General features: G+C 42.1%; 2 protein-coding genes across 2 annotated transcripts; both read right to left on the minus strand.

Annotated features, from left to right (window-relative positions):
* Positions 1 to 7,407: 7,407 nt before the first annotated feature.
* Positions 7,408 to 8,808, minus strand: LOC135563792 (putative nuclease HARBI1). The gene is made up of 3 exons (XM_065007269.1): positions 8,666 to 8,808; positions 8,273 to 8,384; positions 7,408 to 8,178 (listed from the first exon to the last, which is right to left on the minus strand). Exons 1-3 carry the CDS (start codon positions 8,732 to 8,734, stop codon positions 7,841 to 7,843), a joined length of 519 nt encoding a protein of 172 aa, XP_064863341.1. The 5' UTR covers positions 8,735 to 8,808; the 3' UTR covers positions 7,408 to 7,840.
* A 456-nt stretch (positions 8,809 to 9,264) lies between these two features.
* LOC135563791 (uncharacterized) lies at positions 9,265 to 11,121 on the minus strand. Its single transcript, XM_065007268.1, has 8 exons — positions 10,741 to 11,121; positions 10,382 to 10,452; positions 10,118 to 10,294; positions 9,972 to 10,027; positions 9,803 to 9,889; positions 9,674 to 9,715; positions 9,432 to 9,605; positions 9,265 to 9,352 (listed from the first exon to the last, which is right to left on the minus strand). The coding sequence occupies exons 1-8, from the start codon at positions 10,896 to 10,898 to the stop codon at positions 9,293 to 9,295; spliced, it is 825 nt and encodes a 274-aa protein (XP_064863340.1). The 5' UTR covers positions 10,899 to 11,121; the 3' UTR covers positions 9,265 to 9,292.
* Between the last annotated feature and the right edge of the window lie 6,010 nt (positions 11,122 to 17,131).

Below are 17,131 nucleotides of genomic sequence, written 5' to 3' on the forward strand. Positions count from 1 at the left end.
AATAAAGCCATTTGTCTCTACCCACCACATCCGGGAGATAACCCTCCAAGCTCCTTGCAAGTGCTTTACAAAGAACCTTAGTTTCAGAATTCAAAAGTTAAATAGCGCGATAGGAATCACATTTGTTATGCAGCTTTGCAGGTTTTAGGAGCAGAGTGATCAGAGCTCCTCTCAAAGGGGGCAGGAGACCATTTTTGTAAGATTCCAAAAAACATCTCCAGGAGTGCACAGTTTGTTCTTAAATCTCTTGTAGATGTCAAGGGGCAGCCCATCTGGGCCAGATGCCCTCCCCGCCCTCATACTATCAATTGCATTGGAAATTTCCTCCACAGTCAGCTCAGCACTAAGAATATCCTTAGATTCATCTGAAATATTGGGAAACTCCAATCTCTCTAAAAAGCTAACCTGGGTATCAGTTTCAGGAGGATACTCGGATGCATATATTTTTCATAAAGTTACTTTTTAACTAATTACTATTGTTAATCTCCCAATGGTCTACCATCACAGCTCCCCCTGCATCCTGAATTGAATTGATTGCTCTCTCTGCTTGCTGCTGTTTGATTCGCCAGGCCAAAAGATTCCCAGCTTTTTCACCCTGGTCATAACGTGATTGGTTTAGTCTCAATAAGCTTGCTGCAGCTCTAGCCGCAGAAATGCTGTTATATTGTGCCCTGAGCAAGAGCAACTTCTTGTGTGCACCTGTGGAATTAGTGAGGAATATTTCTCTCTCCAGATTTTAATTTTGTTTTGAAGTAAATTTCAAATTTTTATTACTATTTTTTGACTTGGAGGTGGTGAAATGTATCATTTGACCCCTTATGGAGATTTAAAGGCTTCCCATCTAGTACAAGCTGAAGTCTGTGTTGTATTAATTGAAAAGTATAGGTCTATTTGCTGTCCAATGTATTCTGTAAAACTTGTATCTTGCAGCCATTTAGGTTTGGAAGCACCATTTTAGGTGGGTCACCTACTAAATTAGAATATATAAGAGATGCTGGTGCGTGGTCAGAGATGACAATGTTATTATAAAAGCGATCTTCAATTTTAGAGCGTAATGCTGCTGAGATTTAAAACAATAGTCGATTTGGGAATAGGTCTGGTGAGGGCTTGAGTAACAGAAGTATTCCACATCATCTGGTTTCATTTCTCTCCAAATAAGTTTAAATCCTTCATAAAATGCTCTGTGGGTTTCCTAGACTGGGTGTGGGAGTAGTTTGAACCCGAGGTGCGATCTTTAACAGGATCTAAATCGTTAAAGAATTTAGAGTCATCTTCGTTGGGACCATACAAATTAATTAAATTCAACTGCTCGGACAGCAAGGTACGCCCGTATAATAATATATCTGCCGGCAGGATCAGAAATTGTTTGCAATATCTGATATGGAATGGACTTATGTATAAGAATAATAACTCCCCTTGCATGGAAACTAAACAAGGCTGCTATGACCTGCCCAGGCCACCTCGTGCATATCTTAGGAATGTCGCCAGAAAATAGATGTGTTTCTTGCAAAAATATGATCTTCGCCTGAAGTTGTTTTAATCTACTTATTACCTGTTTTATTTTGGGGATTTTATTTAATCCCCTACAGTTCAAGGATGTAAATTTAACCTTAACACGATGAGTCATCACATTTACCAGGGACACTTGAACTAAAACATTGGATCAGCCTAATATACCTATATACCTCTGTTAACACCATAAACAAAAACACAAAGGACGCTTTAAAGCACGTCAACGTACAAAAACACATGCCTAACAATCAACCACAAACGTGATTAACCCTCTTTCCCCAAAGTCTCTAACAGACCTCCCTCTAACAGACCTCCCTCTTCCCCTCTCAGTGACACTCCGTATAAGGTGCTCAACAGATCCACACACACGAGGAGCCACCTCTGCCTATGCGTTTTTCCCCTCTGTACGCCTTCTGCCCTCCACTTGTCATTACACTATTGTGTTCATCATTTAACAAAGCGCCAAATAAAATAGCAGGAGTCATCCAGAATATAAGACCCCTGTGATCTTGCCTCCTATAGGCCTAAATAAAACAAACCTGCACCAGGATGTTCCGATGCATAAAAGCTAAGTTTCATGGTACATAAAATTATAATGAGGCCTATTTGTAAACAGGCCATGTTATAATAATTCAGTAGACAGTGCTACTATGTTACTAGATAAATTATAACACGGTGAACTGGCTCAAAGTTTAAATACCTGTTTAGACAAAACCAAAAGCAACAGTTAAATAAATAAAAAATTTAAACAATAGTTCAAAGTTTAACTTTACGTTGCTATTCCTTCTTCAGCATTGCTCCACTTCCACACCTCTGCCTAGCTTCTCAAGAAACTGCTCCGCCTCGGCTGGTTTTTAAAAAATGTAGGAACGATCGCCGTGGGAGACCCTCAGGCCCGCTGTAAAGCTGATTCCATACCGGATAGCCTTAGCCCGTAGCCGCTGCTTTACACTGTCGAAGCATTGTTGCTGCTTGTGGACTTCCATGGAGAGATCTGGGAAGAACATAAATGGCCAATTATTGTAGAGTACTCTCCCTTTCACCCTGGCTGCATTCACCACTCGCATTTTATCTTTATAGTTTAAGAACTTCATTATCAGAGCCCTCGGGTGCGTTGGGGTCGGCTCTCTCAATGATCAAAGGAGAGTGGAGTGGCTCCATCTCCAGAGCCTCGGGAAGCCACCACTCTAGGAATGAGCAAGCGTCGCTGCACTCAGCGCCTTCGGGGAGATGGACTAGTCTCAAGTTCAATACCCTGCTGCGGCCATCCATATCAATTAGTTTAGAGGTAAGCGATTCAACCTTTTCCTCAAGAGTGGTGGTCGTTGCCTGCAGAGCTATCATGTTGTATTTGGTTCCAGAGATGCGTTCCTCAGCCTGAGAGATTTTCCCAGCACATTCTTTGACTTCCTTTTTAACATTGTCCACTGTAGAGTACATTTTCGAATTTAATAGAGAATTCCGCACTCATATCTTTGATGGCCTTGAGGATATCTTCGGAGCTAACGGCATTGCACGTGTTTACCACTAGCACATGAAGCTAGCACGACACCTTCATCAGACTCAAAACTTTCACTCGTTAAGTGACTTAAATGTAAATGTAAATGTCTGGCTTTTTGGTGTGACTTTTCTTTGTTGGCATTGTTTCAGAAGCTAATAAACTATTACTGCCTTCCTGGTACATTAAGCTTATTTCAGGATTCATTTCAAATTTGTAGCGGAGCTAAAAAAGATGCGACTGATCAGCCCTTCGCCATACCGGAAGCCCCCGGTTGATGCTTATTTATAAAACTCTCTTAGGCCTCACTCCCCCCTATCTGAGATATCTAATGCAGCCCTCGTCCTCCACATACAACACCTACTCTTCCAATCACATTCTGTTAAAGGTCTCCAAAGCACACACATCCCTGGGTCGCTCCTCTTTTCAGTTCGCTGCAGCTAGCGACTGGAATGAGCTGGAACAAACACTCAAACTGGACAGTTTTATCTCAATCTCTTAATTCAAAGACTCCGTCATGGACATTCTTACTGACAGTTGTGGCTGATTTGCATGATAGGTTTATGACAGTCATAAATACCTCTTCCCCCCCTTTTTCCTCTCTCTACCCTACTGATGTTACATTTGCAAACACCTTGGTTAACATAGAGATTCTGGGAACATCAGAAGGTGGGGGGAAATGACCTATATTCCAGTAGTCCGACCAACTGAACATATGCGGTGGTACTTAATGAATATGATGTCAGTTCGGTTGTCATCTGAGACATTCTCATCAATGATAAGATGACAAACTCTACAGTGGAAAGTTGACACATCAGAGTTATCGGATTCACATGGAATTGTTGTTCAATTTAAATGTTTGAATTGAAATTATTCATGATGGGATGAAATGTGATTTTAGCTTCTAAAATGTGAGATTTGCGTTTTCATGAGTGAATTATGCCCGACTCAGTGGCTCGCCCACGTGAAGAGACAGGTTGTAAACTATGAAACATACCCCTTTTCTCCCTTCCTATATAAAGCCTTGACGACAATATAACCTCCTGTTCCAAGGATGTGAGGACAACGGTCCGATGTCAGAATGGTTAAGATAATAACTACAGAACAAAGCCAACATCAGCGTGAGCTTTGGTTGCGAATGGTATGAACTTTGAACTCTTATTCACTACAGAAGTGATACCCCGTAGCCGTTGAGTTAGCAACAGCAGCTGTAAACGAGGGTTAGGAAGGAACAGACAGAGTATCCCGTCTATCACAAAACGACGTTACTACAACGTATCCAATTGACAACCAGAGACATTCTTCAAAGGATGCGGTTTGGCAACACGACCTTCCATCTACCACCAACCTACTGAAGCTCAGAGTAAATATTTATTGCATTTTCCTTTCCAAATGGGCGGTAATTTAGAATGCATAAGATACTGTATTTACGATAGCACAGCTTCACCCTTTGTTCCTCAGTCTTCCCGCTCTTTCCCTCAAACCCAGCCCCTTTTCTTTTGTGTAACAAGCTGGCATATCTGTTCCGCCCACTAGGGACGTTTTCCTTTATGACGTCATTTGTAATCAAGTTATGATTAATCATGTGTATGTGTAATTCTGTGTGATTTAGTTAGGTATTTAGTAAATAAATAATTAAACCCAATGTTTTATTGCTGATTCAACTTGTTAGCCAGGGTTCGTGAAGATAACCAAGAATTTACAACTTTCAGATGAGACGGAATTAAGTTGACGATTAATGTTGACTGCTATTAATGTAAAATATTACTAGGTCTTTAAGAGTTTATTCGGAAGATAACAGCTCTATAAATATTATTTTGTGGTGCCCCGACTCTAGTTAATTACATTTACATGATTAGCTCAATCAGGTAATCATAATTACAGTGGCTTGCCGTGGGCCTGGGGCCTGGGCCTTCAGTGAGGTCCTACACAGTCCCACCCGAATTAATCCACCTCTTATTACCATCATTTTGATGGCATGGCTCTAGACACTAAACATTTAGACAGAAACGCAGTATAACCAGGCGTTGCGTCACCTTGAAATTGACATTTTTATTCAGAGAATTGCAGGGGAAGAGTACAATACAGTACAGTTCAACTAATAGGCAAGAACATAGTTGAGTGCAACAGAGTTATATTAATATTCTTCTTCTATCCATTTCTGGTCCACAAACTTTGAGCTTTAAGTCCCCCCAAAAATATACAGTGTGTTCACTAAACAGCGCATTGTCGCACCCAAAGCAGTTTCACCATGATGATAAAGACACATAACTATTCACTGAAAATAAAAGAAAGAAAACAAATAATTTGCAACATAGGCTATTTGCCATTTTATTTTGTTAATATATAGGCTATTTAATATTAACAAAATAAAATGCGAAACATACATACACATTTAATAAAAAATAAAATGCATTGTATGCCTACTCACCAAAGACTGATTATTTGAACACAAAATCCATCCTCCTTTCTTTCCTCAAGAAGACTTCAATGACTCTGTTGTACAGTCTATCTGTGCGTTTTAGTTCCACCAATAAGTCATTTTCTATTGACATGGGGGCTAATGCTGAAAGCCGAGTCTGTCCAGTAGCATTTCTGGAATACGTTTTGATTCGCTTTAAGGCCGAGAATGACTGCTCGACAGTGGACACAGGGATAGTCACTGTCACACATGCCAATGTGTAAAGTTGCCCCATGTCCTCATTCAGATTTTTCTGCTTAAGGAGATCAGAGGGACGTTTCCCTTCAAAAATCAGTCATAGCATACATTACAGTCAGTTCTGTTTTTAGCTTGGATAGGTCGAACAGTGTTCCGTGACTCTCTGTTAAGCTGGAGAAGGCTGTTTGCGGGAATTTTTTCCGGGTAGGTCTGAAAGTGCTGGGGGTCCAGGAGGGAGAGAAACATTCATTTTTCATGGTCTTGAAACCTGTTTCGTATCTGGCAAAGAATGTTGTCCAGAATATTGCTGTGGAGTTGTTGGTAGTATGTGCTGGGCCTCTGCGTGCGCTGGGTGAATTTGAGATTGCGCGCTGTGCCATCGTAGATTTGACTGAACCTGCGCCTCTCTCGCTCAATTGTAATAATAGGCATTCCCAGCGGTACAGTTTGCAGTGCTTCTCGGAGCCTGTGAGCCATTGATAGCGCTCATAGTTGGAACTTTGAAAGTGGCGAACGAACCCCTTTCCCGCCTGTGACAGGCTTTGTAGCGTCGGCGTCGGGTGACCTCTCCTTACAATGTCTAACCTTTCTTGAAAAGTTTGTCTTGAGAATGGCGTTATAATTATATCCTCAACCAAATCGATATCTTCTCCTCCTTCCGCCATTGTGGGTTGAAAAAACAGTTTAGTAGTACGCAAATTAATTAGTTTATCAAATTCAGGTTCTGCATAGACCTGCCCATAGTACCTGCCTCTCAATATTGGTAATCCAATCAAAAGACGTGCACGCACTACGCCTGCTAGCTGGCTCCTGTGTAACACTGGAGCCAGCCAGCAGGCGTACAATAGCCAACTCTAAAGTTGATTGGTTGACACAAAATTTTCATTTCCATTCACTTTAAGCTACAAGCGCCCGCACTGTTGATTCTGAAGGCCTGAGGGCAGATTTTAGAACCCTGGCAACACATGATGGCTGAATATGATTGGATAAAATATCTAACATAAAGACCAGGGGCCTGTTGCACAAAACTAGGATAAAGGATTAAGCCAGGATATCTTGGTGATCCTGGCTCAATTGATCCGTAATCCGGTTGCACTAAAGATGGATAGGGGGCAGGAGGATATGTTATGGTATAAATTACCATGGAGATTTATTCTGTGGAGCTAGCCTGCTCCAGACCAGGCTAAATTCCAGGATCTATTTAATCTCATCCCTAATGTCAGTCAGCAGTCACCACAAATGGAAACCAATAGTTATTTCACTGCTCACTATACATTGTTATCACATATAACTAGACCCACTGTTATTATTTAAACGTTTGTGATCATTAATTTCAATGATTTTGGATAAAAAATGATTTTTAGATGATGTTGCTATCACTAGATAATTTACAGTTTCCCATAGACTATAAGGCTATATATAAAATGATAGAATATTAGGGCCACAGAGGGGAAAAAAAACACAAGTCATAATATTGTAACCAGTTGTTTTAAAGGAGGACAGTTGTTAAAATGACAGATGTGGGGCATTTCGTGAAATTGTACTTCAGTATGGTTTCATAAACAAAGACATGCTGATGTGCCAGAATATTAAGTATCACATTGTCATAAGTATCAAAACTGTAAAAACAATATGTAGCTTTTCTGCAGAAAGAACCAGCCTCATAAATTTATGACTTTATCCTTTTTCTTCAGTGTGGCCCTAGTACTCTGTCATATAAACAAATACACATTCCATATGAATATAAAAACACAATGTGTAACATTATGTTCCTTTATTGAATAAGGACAAAACAAAGCAGGTAAACCATCAGCTCCTTTCGAAACTGAAGTCACAGTGACTCTACAAGATGGAAAGCACAGAATCCAAGCATATTATACAAAATGATACATACACATTCAAAGGTCTGTATATAACACACCCTGCATGTCTGCACACTAAAATAAATGCAGGACAAATCCATACACATCAACTGAACAGACAAATGAATGGATGCAGTAGCCTCCCTGCAGCCTTGTATTACACACAGTATACCGCACAAACATCATAAGAGGCCAAATTCGTCAAAAAACGAACCCAAAAAACCCAAATTCCTCTGCCACCGCAGGACATATTTAACCAAAATTGAAAGCACACATACTAACTAAAATAATTCAACACATATTGGTCCCTCAGCAGCCGACCACTGTCGTCATCAGGGAAGATTGCCGGATTGTCCCAGTCCATGGCTGGTGGCACTCTGGGGCCCTCTCCTTCCTCAGGCAGGCCACATTGTGGAGGACAGCACAAGCCACAGTAATATCACATGCCCTAACAGGGCTGACCCTTAATTTGTGAAGGCAGTGAAAGCGTGCCTTCAGGAGGCCAAAGGTCATTTCAACTCTGGCCCTGGTCCTGGCATGGGCATGGTTGTAGGCCTGCTGTGCTTCCTGGGGGTCTGTGAAAGGTGTCAGGAGAAAAGGCTGGCAGCCATACCCCCTGTCTCCCAGCAACACACCAGAGAATTCACCTGTCAACACAAAATCTCATCATTACTACCTCATAAACACAGTGATATTCTTGACACAGCCATGATGGTTATAAATAGGGGTTGTGTGGCTTACCTTGTGATAGGCACTGATAGATTTCAGAGGCCCGAAAGATTCTGGAGTCATGGACTGAGCCAGGCCATTTTGCCACAACATTGCTGATCACACAGTCAGCATTGCAGACCATCTGAAATCATAAGATGAGGAATATTACACCAATCAATGCACATCACTGGCAATGCAGAGTGTTCGTCAATGGACAATATCAAAAAGTTATGTTCACCTGAACATTAATGCTGTGAAAGGATTTCCTATTCACAAAATCGGCCCCATGGGCACCTGAGGGGGCTTTTATCCTTATGTGTGTGCAGTCCACTGCACCAATGACATTGGGGAAACCTGTCACACAAAGTAATGAGTATCCTACTATGTGTTAACAGTTGTCCTGTAATTTGTAGATCCTCTTACCTGCAATCCTATAGAACTCCTCTTTGATGTCACAGAGTCTTCTGTGGCCAGGGAAGGAGATGAAGACATCTGCTAATGCTTTGATAGCCAGACACACACTCCTTATTGTGCGGCAAATTGTGGCCTTGTTCAGCTGTTCTGCATCCCCACTGAGTACAGGAAGGCTCCACTAGCAAAAAGCGCAAGGCCACACAAACCATTTGCTCCACACTCAGTGCATGGCTCCGTGCAGTGCGGTGCTTAATCCTGGGACCCAGTAGTCTGCATAGATACCTGATGCCATCTGCAGAAAACCTGTATCTTTCATATAGATGGTCATCAGGGAAGGCCAGTGGGTCCAACCGGTCCCTGAAGACCCTTTCTCGCCTGAAGGCTCTCCTCAGCACAAGTGCTTCTTCATCCACCACATCTCGCACGAATGGGCATGCCATTGTCAGAGCAGAAAGGAACACACAATTTTGGGCCTTCATATAGGCTAGTGGCCACACCTGGTGCTGGGGGGGTGGGCAAAAGAGGGCGATGCCTTATAATGATGACTTGGTTGTACTGATTGCTGGGAAAATAAAAAAAACCTTAGAAAGATGCCACCGTCCTGTGTGCTCACAATAAGAGCTCATATGTCATGGCTCACTTGACTTTACGAGAATATACCAAATTTTTATTTTGAGCTGTGTCATCTTCTTGGAGCTGGGGGAGGAAAGAAAAATAATGATTAATACATTTGTGTTACAGTTAGCATACAGTGTACATTGAAGGCATATCTCACCTCCCTCTCAAGTTTTTTTATTTCAAGGTCCAGTTTCCTAATTGTCCTCTTTTTTATTTCGGTCTCCAGTGCAAGATTTTCCATCTTTTTCTTCTTGTACTGAATGTCTATGTCTGCCAGTTCTATTTGGCGCCGGAGGTGGTTGCCATACAACTTTCTGATAGCTTGTGAGCTCTGTGAACACAATACAATTAGCGCAGCTGGAATTTGGCAGGATGTGGTGTCCTTTTATTAATACGCACTATGTTGCCAGGCTGGTTTTCCCACTGTATAGCATCTGGGTCCTGTAAAATAAATTAGATTTTTTTATTTTGATGAGGACTCCTCACCATTGTAGAGTAAATAGTACTTTCACAGTCTTAACATGATACCTCATGCCTTCTGGAATCCAGAGAGATGGTCTCCTCCTCATCATCGTCTCCATCATGTGCTGTTGCTGCTGCACTGGGGCCTTCACCCTATCAGATTTAATCGGATTCATATTGAAGCTAGTAGACAAGACATGCCAGGCCTACAGTATGCCTTTGATGGAGTACTCACTGGATCAGCATCGTCTGGTGCTTGTGGCTCTAACAGGAACACAGTGCTGCCAGGCACTGCAAGGCAATAGGTAAACCAAAGTCAGACAGTCCAAATTGATTCAATATGAATGTGGTTGTATCCCATGTAGAGATGGAAGGACATACCTTGAATGAAGCGGGTGGCATCTTGGGAGGAACCTATGCTCGTCTCTTTCCCCCCAGGGATCCCCTCTAAGACGGGCCTGCCTTTATTTAGCTCCAAGGCCATGTCCTCTGCTGGGGTAAGGTCAGCCTTTGGTGACCCACCACCCGTGCCTTGTCTGTGGGTATTCTTTTTCACTGCTAAAACAGTACAGACAATGTGTGAGCAGGCACCTTCTGGGTACAATATATGCTTGTGCTTTGTTAAATATTAGTCAGGGACCATACCATTCTGCAGAATGTTCTTGTATTTGATTTTGACCTGCTGCCATGTCCGTTTTGGCCCGTTCATGTTTAATCTACACACACACACACACACACACACACACACACACACACACACATTTAATGGAGTCACACTGCAAAAAATTACTTGGTATTTTTGTCTTGTTTTCAGTAAAAATATCAAAAAATGTATCATAGCTTTATACAGTGTGATGGAGTTACTTTACACAATTTCACTCATATCTGCAGTGCATTTCAATTAAAAATTTAACCGTTTCATAATTGGAGATGTGAATTAAATATTTGAATTGTAATTGTGATGTTTCAGCGGAGCGGTGAGTGTGTAATTGTGCACTACTTACGCATTCAGGCGGTCTGCAATACTTTGCCACGCTTTTTCTCTTTGCTTTATCACTGTGGCGGTGTTGCCTTTCTTCTTAATTATATATTTTACCTCCTCGTATGCCTCCATGAGGATTTGTGCTTCCGACGGGGAAAAGTACGCGGCTCTAGTTGCCATGGTAAATCAGTTAATCTGTGGCGGGGTCTATTTGAGTGAGCCGTGAGCGCGCACCTATCCAGGATTGGTTTCACCTGGCTTAATGAATCCGTGTCTGCTCATCCTGGCTTGGTCTTTGTGCAACCAATTAAGCCTGGACGCACATGTTTTGGCTTCATTGAGCTCAGCTGAGTCATTTATCCCGGATGTCTTAATTCTACTTTTGTGCAACAGGCCCCAGCCCTCCAAATCTCAACCTGGGGCTGGAAGCAGTGCAACCAAGAGGAAAGCTATAAAATGAAGAGTATAACTCTTACTCTGGGGAATAATTTAATACATATTTGTGAGAAAATATATATATTTTTTAATTATATTCTGATGATGTTTAGGCCAGGAGAGAAGGCCTTGCTGGCCCTGACGGCCCACCACTGCATAATTACGGAGAAATGATTTTATAGAATATCATGTCATATCACTTAATCCGGCATAGCCAAAGACACGACACTACCTTCTTGCCCTTTGTGCTGTTGTCTGTGCCCAATAATGTTTGTACCATGTTTTGTGCAGCTACCATGTTGTGCTGCTGCCATGTTGTGTTGCTACCATGTTGTTGTCATGTTGTGTTGCTACCATGCTGTGTTGTCATGTGTTGCTGCCTTGCTATGTTGTTGTCTTAGGTCTCTCTTCATGTAGAATTGTGTTGTCTCTCTTGTTGTGATGTGTGTTTTGTCCTATATATTATTATTTTTTAATCGCAGCCCCGTCCCCGCTTGAGGCCGTTTGCCTTTTGGTAGGCCGTCATTATAAATAAGAATTTGATCTCAACTGACTTGCCTAGTTAAATTAACCTCTCTGGGATAGGCGGGACGCAAATGTCCCACTTGGCCAATTGCCAGGGTGAATGCAGAGCGCCAAAATCAAATAAAATACTATAAAATTCAAACTTTCATTAAATCACACATGTAAGAAACCAAATTAAAGCTACACTCGTGAATCCAGCCAACATGTCAGATTTAAAAAAGGCTTTTCGGTGAAAGCATAAGAAGCTATTATCTGATGATAGCACAACAGTAAACAAAGAGTGGCATATTTCAACCCTGCAGGCACCACACAAAACGCAGAAATAAAATATGAATCATGCCTTACCTTTGATGAGCTTCTTTTGTTGGCACTCCAATATGTCCCATAAACACCACAAATGGTCCTTTTGTCCGATTAATTCCGTCGATATATATCCAAAATGTCCATTTTATTTGGCGTGTTTGATCCAGAAAAAAAAACAGCTTCCAATTTGCGCAACGTCACTACTAAATTTCTCAAAACTTACCTGTAAACTTTGCCAAAACATTTCAAACTACTTTTGTAATGTAAACGTTAATAATCGATCAAATTGAAGACGGGTCTATCTGTTTTCAATACAGGAGGATCACAAACTAACGCTACTTTTTTAGTCTTGCGCAACTCTCACAGTACACATATAACGTTACCCTGATCCAAGATGGCCATACTTCTTCATTACACAAAGGAATAACCTCAACCAATTTCCAAAGACTGGTGACATCCAGTGGAAGTGGTAGGAACTGCTAACAAGTGCCTCAGAAATATTGCTTCCCAATGAAAAGTATATATATCTGAATGGTTAGCCCTCTGGGTTTTTCCTGCTACATAAGTTCTGTTATATTCACAGAAATGATTTAAACAGTTTTAGAAACTTCAGTGTTTTCTATCCAAATCTACTAATAATATGCATATCTTATATTCTTGGCATGAGTAGCAGGAAGTTGAAATTGGGCACGCTATTTATCCAAAAGTGAAAATGCTGCCCCCTATCCCATTAAATAAAGGTTAAATTAAATAATTAAATAAATAAGCTGCCGAGACCCTGCCTTGCCTCTCCACCCACCCTCCCCTCTGCCCCCTTCTTCGCCTACAGTAGCCCAACCTGAGACTAATCCAGATCACTTTCCCAAAACTGGTGCCCCTAAAATGGGATTAAGTAGGTTAACCTATCATCTTTAACTGAATTTCACTGACTCTTCTCCAAGCCTGGCTGCTTTCTGTCTTCTTTATTGTCTGCTTTATTGAGTCCTCAGACAGGATGGATTCCATGAGAACAAGCAGCATGGGTTGAGCTGCCTCTGTAAATCGCTGGATTAACACACTCTCAAAGCAATTCAAAGGCTGATCAATCTTGTGTTGTTAAAATGTCAGCATTTGACCAAAACACTACCATGAAACATTGACATGGCAATGACTACAGATACCAGAGACAAAAGCTCTTTATTGGGCAGTTCATTGAACCCCTTTGACCTTTTAGTTTACCTTTAACCTTTGCTGAAAATGAAAGTCATATTTAGACCCAATGATTTATCCCTGAGAGACCCTCTTAAGGTTGTGAGATCAAAAGGATGTAAGCAGTTCACATTCTTAGGCTTATTCTCATCATCTGTCATTCCACTTCTCTGTACACCCCATGTGTTCACCATTGTCAGCTTACCTGGTTAAATAAAGGTGAAAAATTGTCAACCAGTGAATCTATGTATCAACCTAAAATGTAATGTTCCATTGGAGGGATGGGTCTGGATACAGTTTCACAGTATTTTCTCTGTCAAATCAAATCAATTTATAAAGCCCTTTTGACATCAGCAGATGTCACAAAGTGCTTATACAGAACCCAGCCTAAAACCAAAAGCAATACAGTTGTAGAAGCATGGTGGCTAGGAAAAAAACCTAGAAAGGCAGGAACCTAGGAAGAAAGAGGAACCAGGTTCTGAGGGGTGGTCAGTGCCACTTTTTTTCTGGCTGTGCCAGGGGAAGATTATAAGAGTACATGGCCATTAAGGCCAACAGGATCAACAGTGGTTGTAGAGGGTTGAATTTTCATAGCCGAGAATTCAGAAGTCGAGACAGTAGGTGCAGTAGAGAGAGAGGGGGGGCGAGAGAGGGGGGAGGTCTAAAACAGCAGGTCCAGGACAATGGTATCATGTTTGGTGGACAGGTCAGGGTTCCATAGCCGCTCCCTCTTTGAAATGAAGGATAAATTCACCCAGCTGGAGGTAAGGTGGGTGGAGCTGGAACAGCAGGTGAACACACTCCAGTCAGCACAAAATATAGTCCAGCACAACAACACCCCCTCAACCAGACCTGGAAAGCTGGAGGTGGAGAGAGACATGTCTGCACTCTGACTGTGGTGAGACAACATCAACAGGAGAAAGAGCAGGAGTAGGAGAATGATAGAGCACTAGAGGAGAAAGTAAAAGTGCTGCAGGAGAAGGTGAGAATGATGACGTGGCAGAGAACAACCCATTAGAGAGCTGGCCATCCCTGCAGAGAAGCCAGCAGAACAGCCCACCTGAGGTCCTGACCATATCCTCGACACCAAAGCAGGACAGACAAATGAAGAACCCCAAGCCCAGGGGATCCCACCGCCTCTGAGCACCCCCTCCTGTCAGCCACCCCGATTGCCCTCCTGACAACCTCCCCACACCCACTGAGGACATACAGTACACAAGCCACATATTGTACTCTTATACAAGAAAATAAACTTTTTCCCAAACACAGTGTCTAAACTCTGGTGTCCAAACACCCAGTGCGTCCTAGACCTTCTGTCTGAGGACCAACTACAGTCGTGGCCAAAGGTTTTGAGAATGACACAAATATGAATTTTCACAGAGTTTGCTGCTTCAGTGTCTTTAGATATTTTTGTCAGATGTTCCTGGAATAATGGCGAATAATTACAAGCATTTCATAAGTGTAAAAGGCTTTTATTGACAATTACATGAAGTTGATGCAGAGTCAATATTTGCAGTGTTGACCCTTCTTTTCAAGACCTCCGCAGCAATCCGCCCTAGCATGCTGTCAATTAACTTCTGGGCCACATCCTGACTGATGGCAGCCCATTCTTGCATAATCAATGTTTGGAGTTTGTCAGAATTTGTGGGTTTTTGTTTGTCCACCCGTCTCTTGAGGATTGACCACAAGTTCTCAATGAGATTAAGGTCTGGGGAGTTTCCTGGCCATGGACCCAGAATATCAATGTTTTGTTCCCTGAGCCACTTAGTTATCACTTTTACCTTCTGGCAAGGGGCTCCATCAAGCTGGAAAAGGCATTGATCGTCACCAAACTGTTCCTGGATGGTTGGAAGAAGTTGCTGTATGAGGATGTGTTGGTACCATTCTTTATTCATGGCTGTGTTCTTAGGCAAAATTGTGAGTGAGCCCACTCCCTTGGCTGAGAAGCAACCCTACACATGAATGGTCTCAGGATGCTTTACTGTTGGCATGACACAGGACTAATGGTAGCGTTCACCTTGTCTTCTCCGGACAAGCTTTTTTCCAGATGCTCCAAACAATCGGAAACAATCGGATTCATCAGAGAAAATGACTTTACCCCAGTCCTCAGCAGTCAAATCCTTGTACCTTTTGCAGAATATCAGTCTGTCCCTGGTGTTTTTCCTGGAGAAAAGTGGCTTCTTTGCTGCCATTCTTGACACCAGGCCATCCTCCAAAAGTCTTCGCCTCAACTTTAGGAGACGGTCCTGGCGCTTTCTGGACTATCTTTGGCGCCCTGAAGCCTATTTCACAACAATTGAACTGCTCTTCTTGAAGTTCTTGATGATCCGATAAATGGTTGATTTCGGTGAAATCTTACTGGCAGCAACATCCTTGCCTGTGAAAACCTTTTTGTGCAAAGCAATGGTGATGGCACGTGCTTCCTTGTAGTTAACCATCGTTGACAGAGGAAGAACAATGATTCCAAGCACCACCCTCCTTTTGAGGCTTCCAGTCTAATATTTGAACTCAATCAGCATGACAGAGTGATCTCTAGCCTTGTCCTCATCAACACTCACACCTGTGTTAATGAGAGAATTACTGACATGATGTCAGCTTGTCCTTTTGTGGCAGGGCTGAAATGCAGTGGAAATGTTTTTTGAGGATTCAATTCATTTGCATGGCAAAGAGGGACTTTGTAATTAAATTCATCTGGTCACTCTTAATAACATTCTGGAGTATATGCAAATTGCCCTCATACAAACTGAGGCAGCAGACTTTGAACATTTATATTTGTGTCATTCTCAAAACTTTTGGCCACGACTGTAGGGTCACCCAGCCACGTAATAATACACACACAAATGACCTGAGAGCACAGCAGGAAAGGAAGTGATTGAAAAAGCATTTTCTACTTTCCCCAATGCACAAGTGGTTATCTCCACCCTGCTACCACAAAAATACTTCCACCCTACTACTTTACAGCGGGTAAACGCAAGTATTTCCCGTGATTGTGCCTCAAAACCAAATGTTTAGCTTGCCCACCACTCCACCCTGGACTTGAACAGCATTTATGACCAGGTCCACCTAAACAAGGCAGCAGTTCTCACATCGCCCTCAACCACAACACCTCACATAAGAATAACAGACAATCCCCCTCCCCCCCAGACTCCCCCAGACCTATGCATAGAGGACCCACACAAAGCCTTCACTATCTCATCCTGGAATATCCAAGGCCTGAGGTCATCTGCCTTTGGCCTAAAGAGCAGGAGCCTGGACTTCAAAAGAAATCAGAAATACAGACATTGTCATCCTACATGAAACATGGTATAGATGAGATGGACCCACTGGTTGCACTCTAGGTCACAGAGAGCTGGTAGTCCCATCCTCCAAACTACCAGGTGTGAAACAGGGAAGGGACTCAGGGGTTATGCTAATTTGGTATAGAGCAGACCTATAGTACCAGTCAAATGTTTGGACACACCTATTCATTCAAGGGTTTTTCTTTATTTTTACTATTTTCTACATTGTAGAATAATAGTGAAGACATCAGAACTATGAAATAACAAATATGGAATCATGTAGTAGCCCAAAAAGTGTTTGCCAAGAGTGTGCAAAACTGTCATTAAGGCAAAGGGTGGCTACTTTGAAGAATCTGAAATATAAAATGTACTTTTTTGGAGTGAGTTTTTGCGCTACAGAGTAAAGCTGCCATTGTTCCTCCCGCTGTTATTGAAAAACCTACACACTCGGTTGATATATTATCAAATATATATTTTAAAAACTACCTGAGGAATGATTATAAAAGTGTTTGACATGTTTCTGTGGACATTATGAAGACTATTCGGAATTTCCGTCTGCGTTGTCGTGACCGCTCTTTCCTGTGGATTTCTGAACATAACGCGACAAACAAACGGAGGTATTTTGGGTATAAAAATAATCTTTATGGAACAAAGGGAACATTTGCTGTGTAACTTGGAGTCTCG

This window comes from Oncorhynchus nerka, linkage group LG22 (assembly GCF_034236695.1).
Source record: "Oncorhynchus nerka isolate Pitt River linkage group LG22, Oner_Uvic_2.0, whole genome shotgun sequence".
NCBI classification, from domain to species: Eukaryota; Metazoa; Chordata; class Actinopteri; order Salmoniformes; family Salmonidae; genus Oncorhynchus; species Oncorhynchus nerka.

What these genes read in the sequence shown, in the direction of transcription:
- LOC135563792 (XM_065007269.1), bottom strand. Translation starts at nt 8,734, where the DNA reads ATGTCTTCATCTCCTTCCCTGGCCACAGAAGACTCTGTGACATCAAAG. An exon ending in GGAGTTCTATAGGATTGCAG is followed by an intron (nt 8,385 to 8,665) that starts GTAAGAGGATCT and finishes TTATGATTTCAG; the next exon opens with ATGGTCTGCAATGCTGACTG. An exon ending in CTATCAGTGCCTATCACAAG is followed by an intron (nt 8,179 to 8,272) that starts GTAAGCCACACA and finishes TTGTGTTGACAG; the next exon opens with GTGAATTCTCTGGTGTGTTG.
- LOC135563791 (XM_065007268.1), bottom strand. Translation starts at nt 10,898, where the DNA reads ATGGCAACTAGAGCCGCGTACTTTTCCCCGTCGGAAGCACAAATCCTC. An exon ending in CAAGAACATTCTGCAGAATG is followed by an intron (nt 10,295 to 10,381) that starts GTATGGTCCCTG and finishes GTACTGTTTTAG; the next exon opens with CAGTGAAAAAGAATACCCAC. An exon ending in AAAACCAGCCTGGCAACATA is followed by an intron (nt 9,606 to 9,673) that starts GTGCGTATTAAT and finishes TTGTGTTCACAG; the next exon opens with AGCTCACAAGCTATCAGAAA.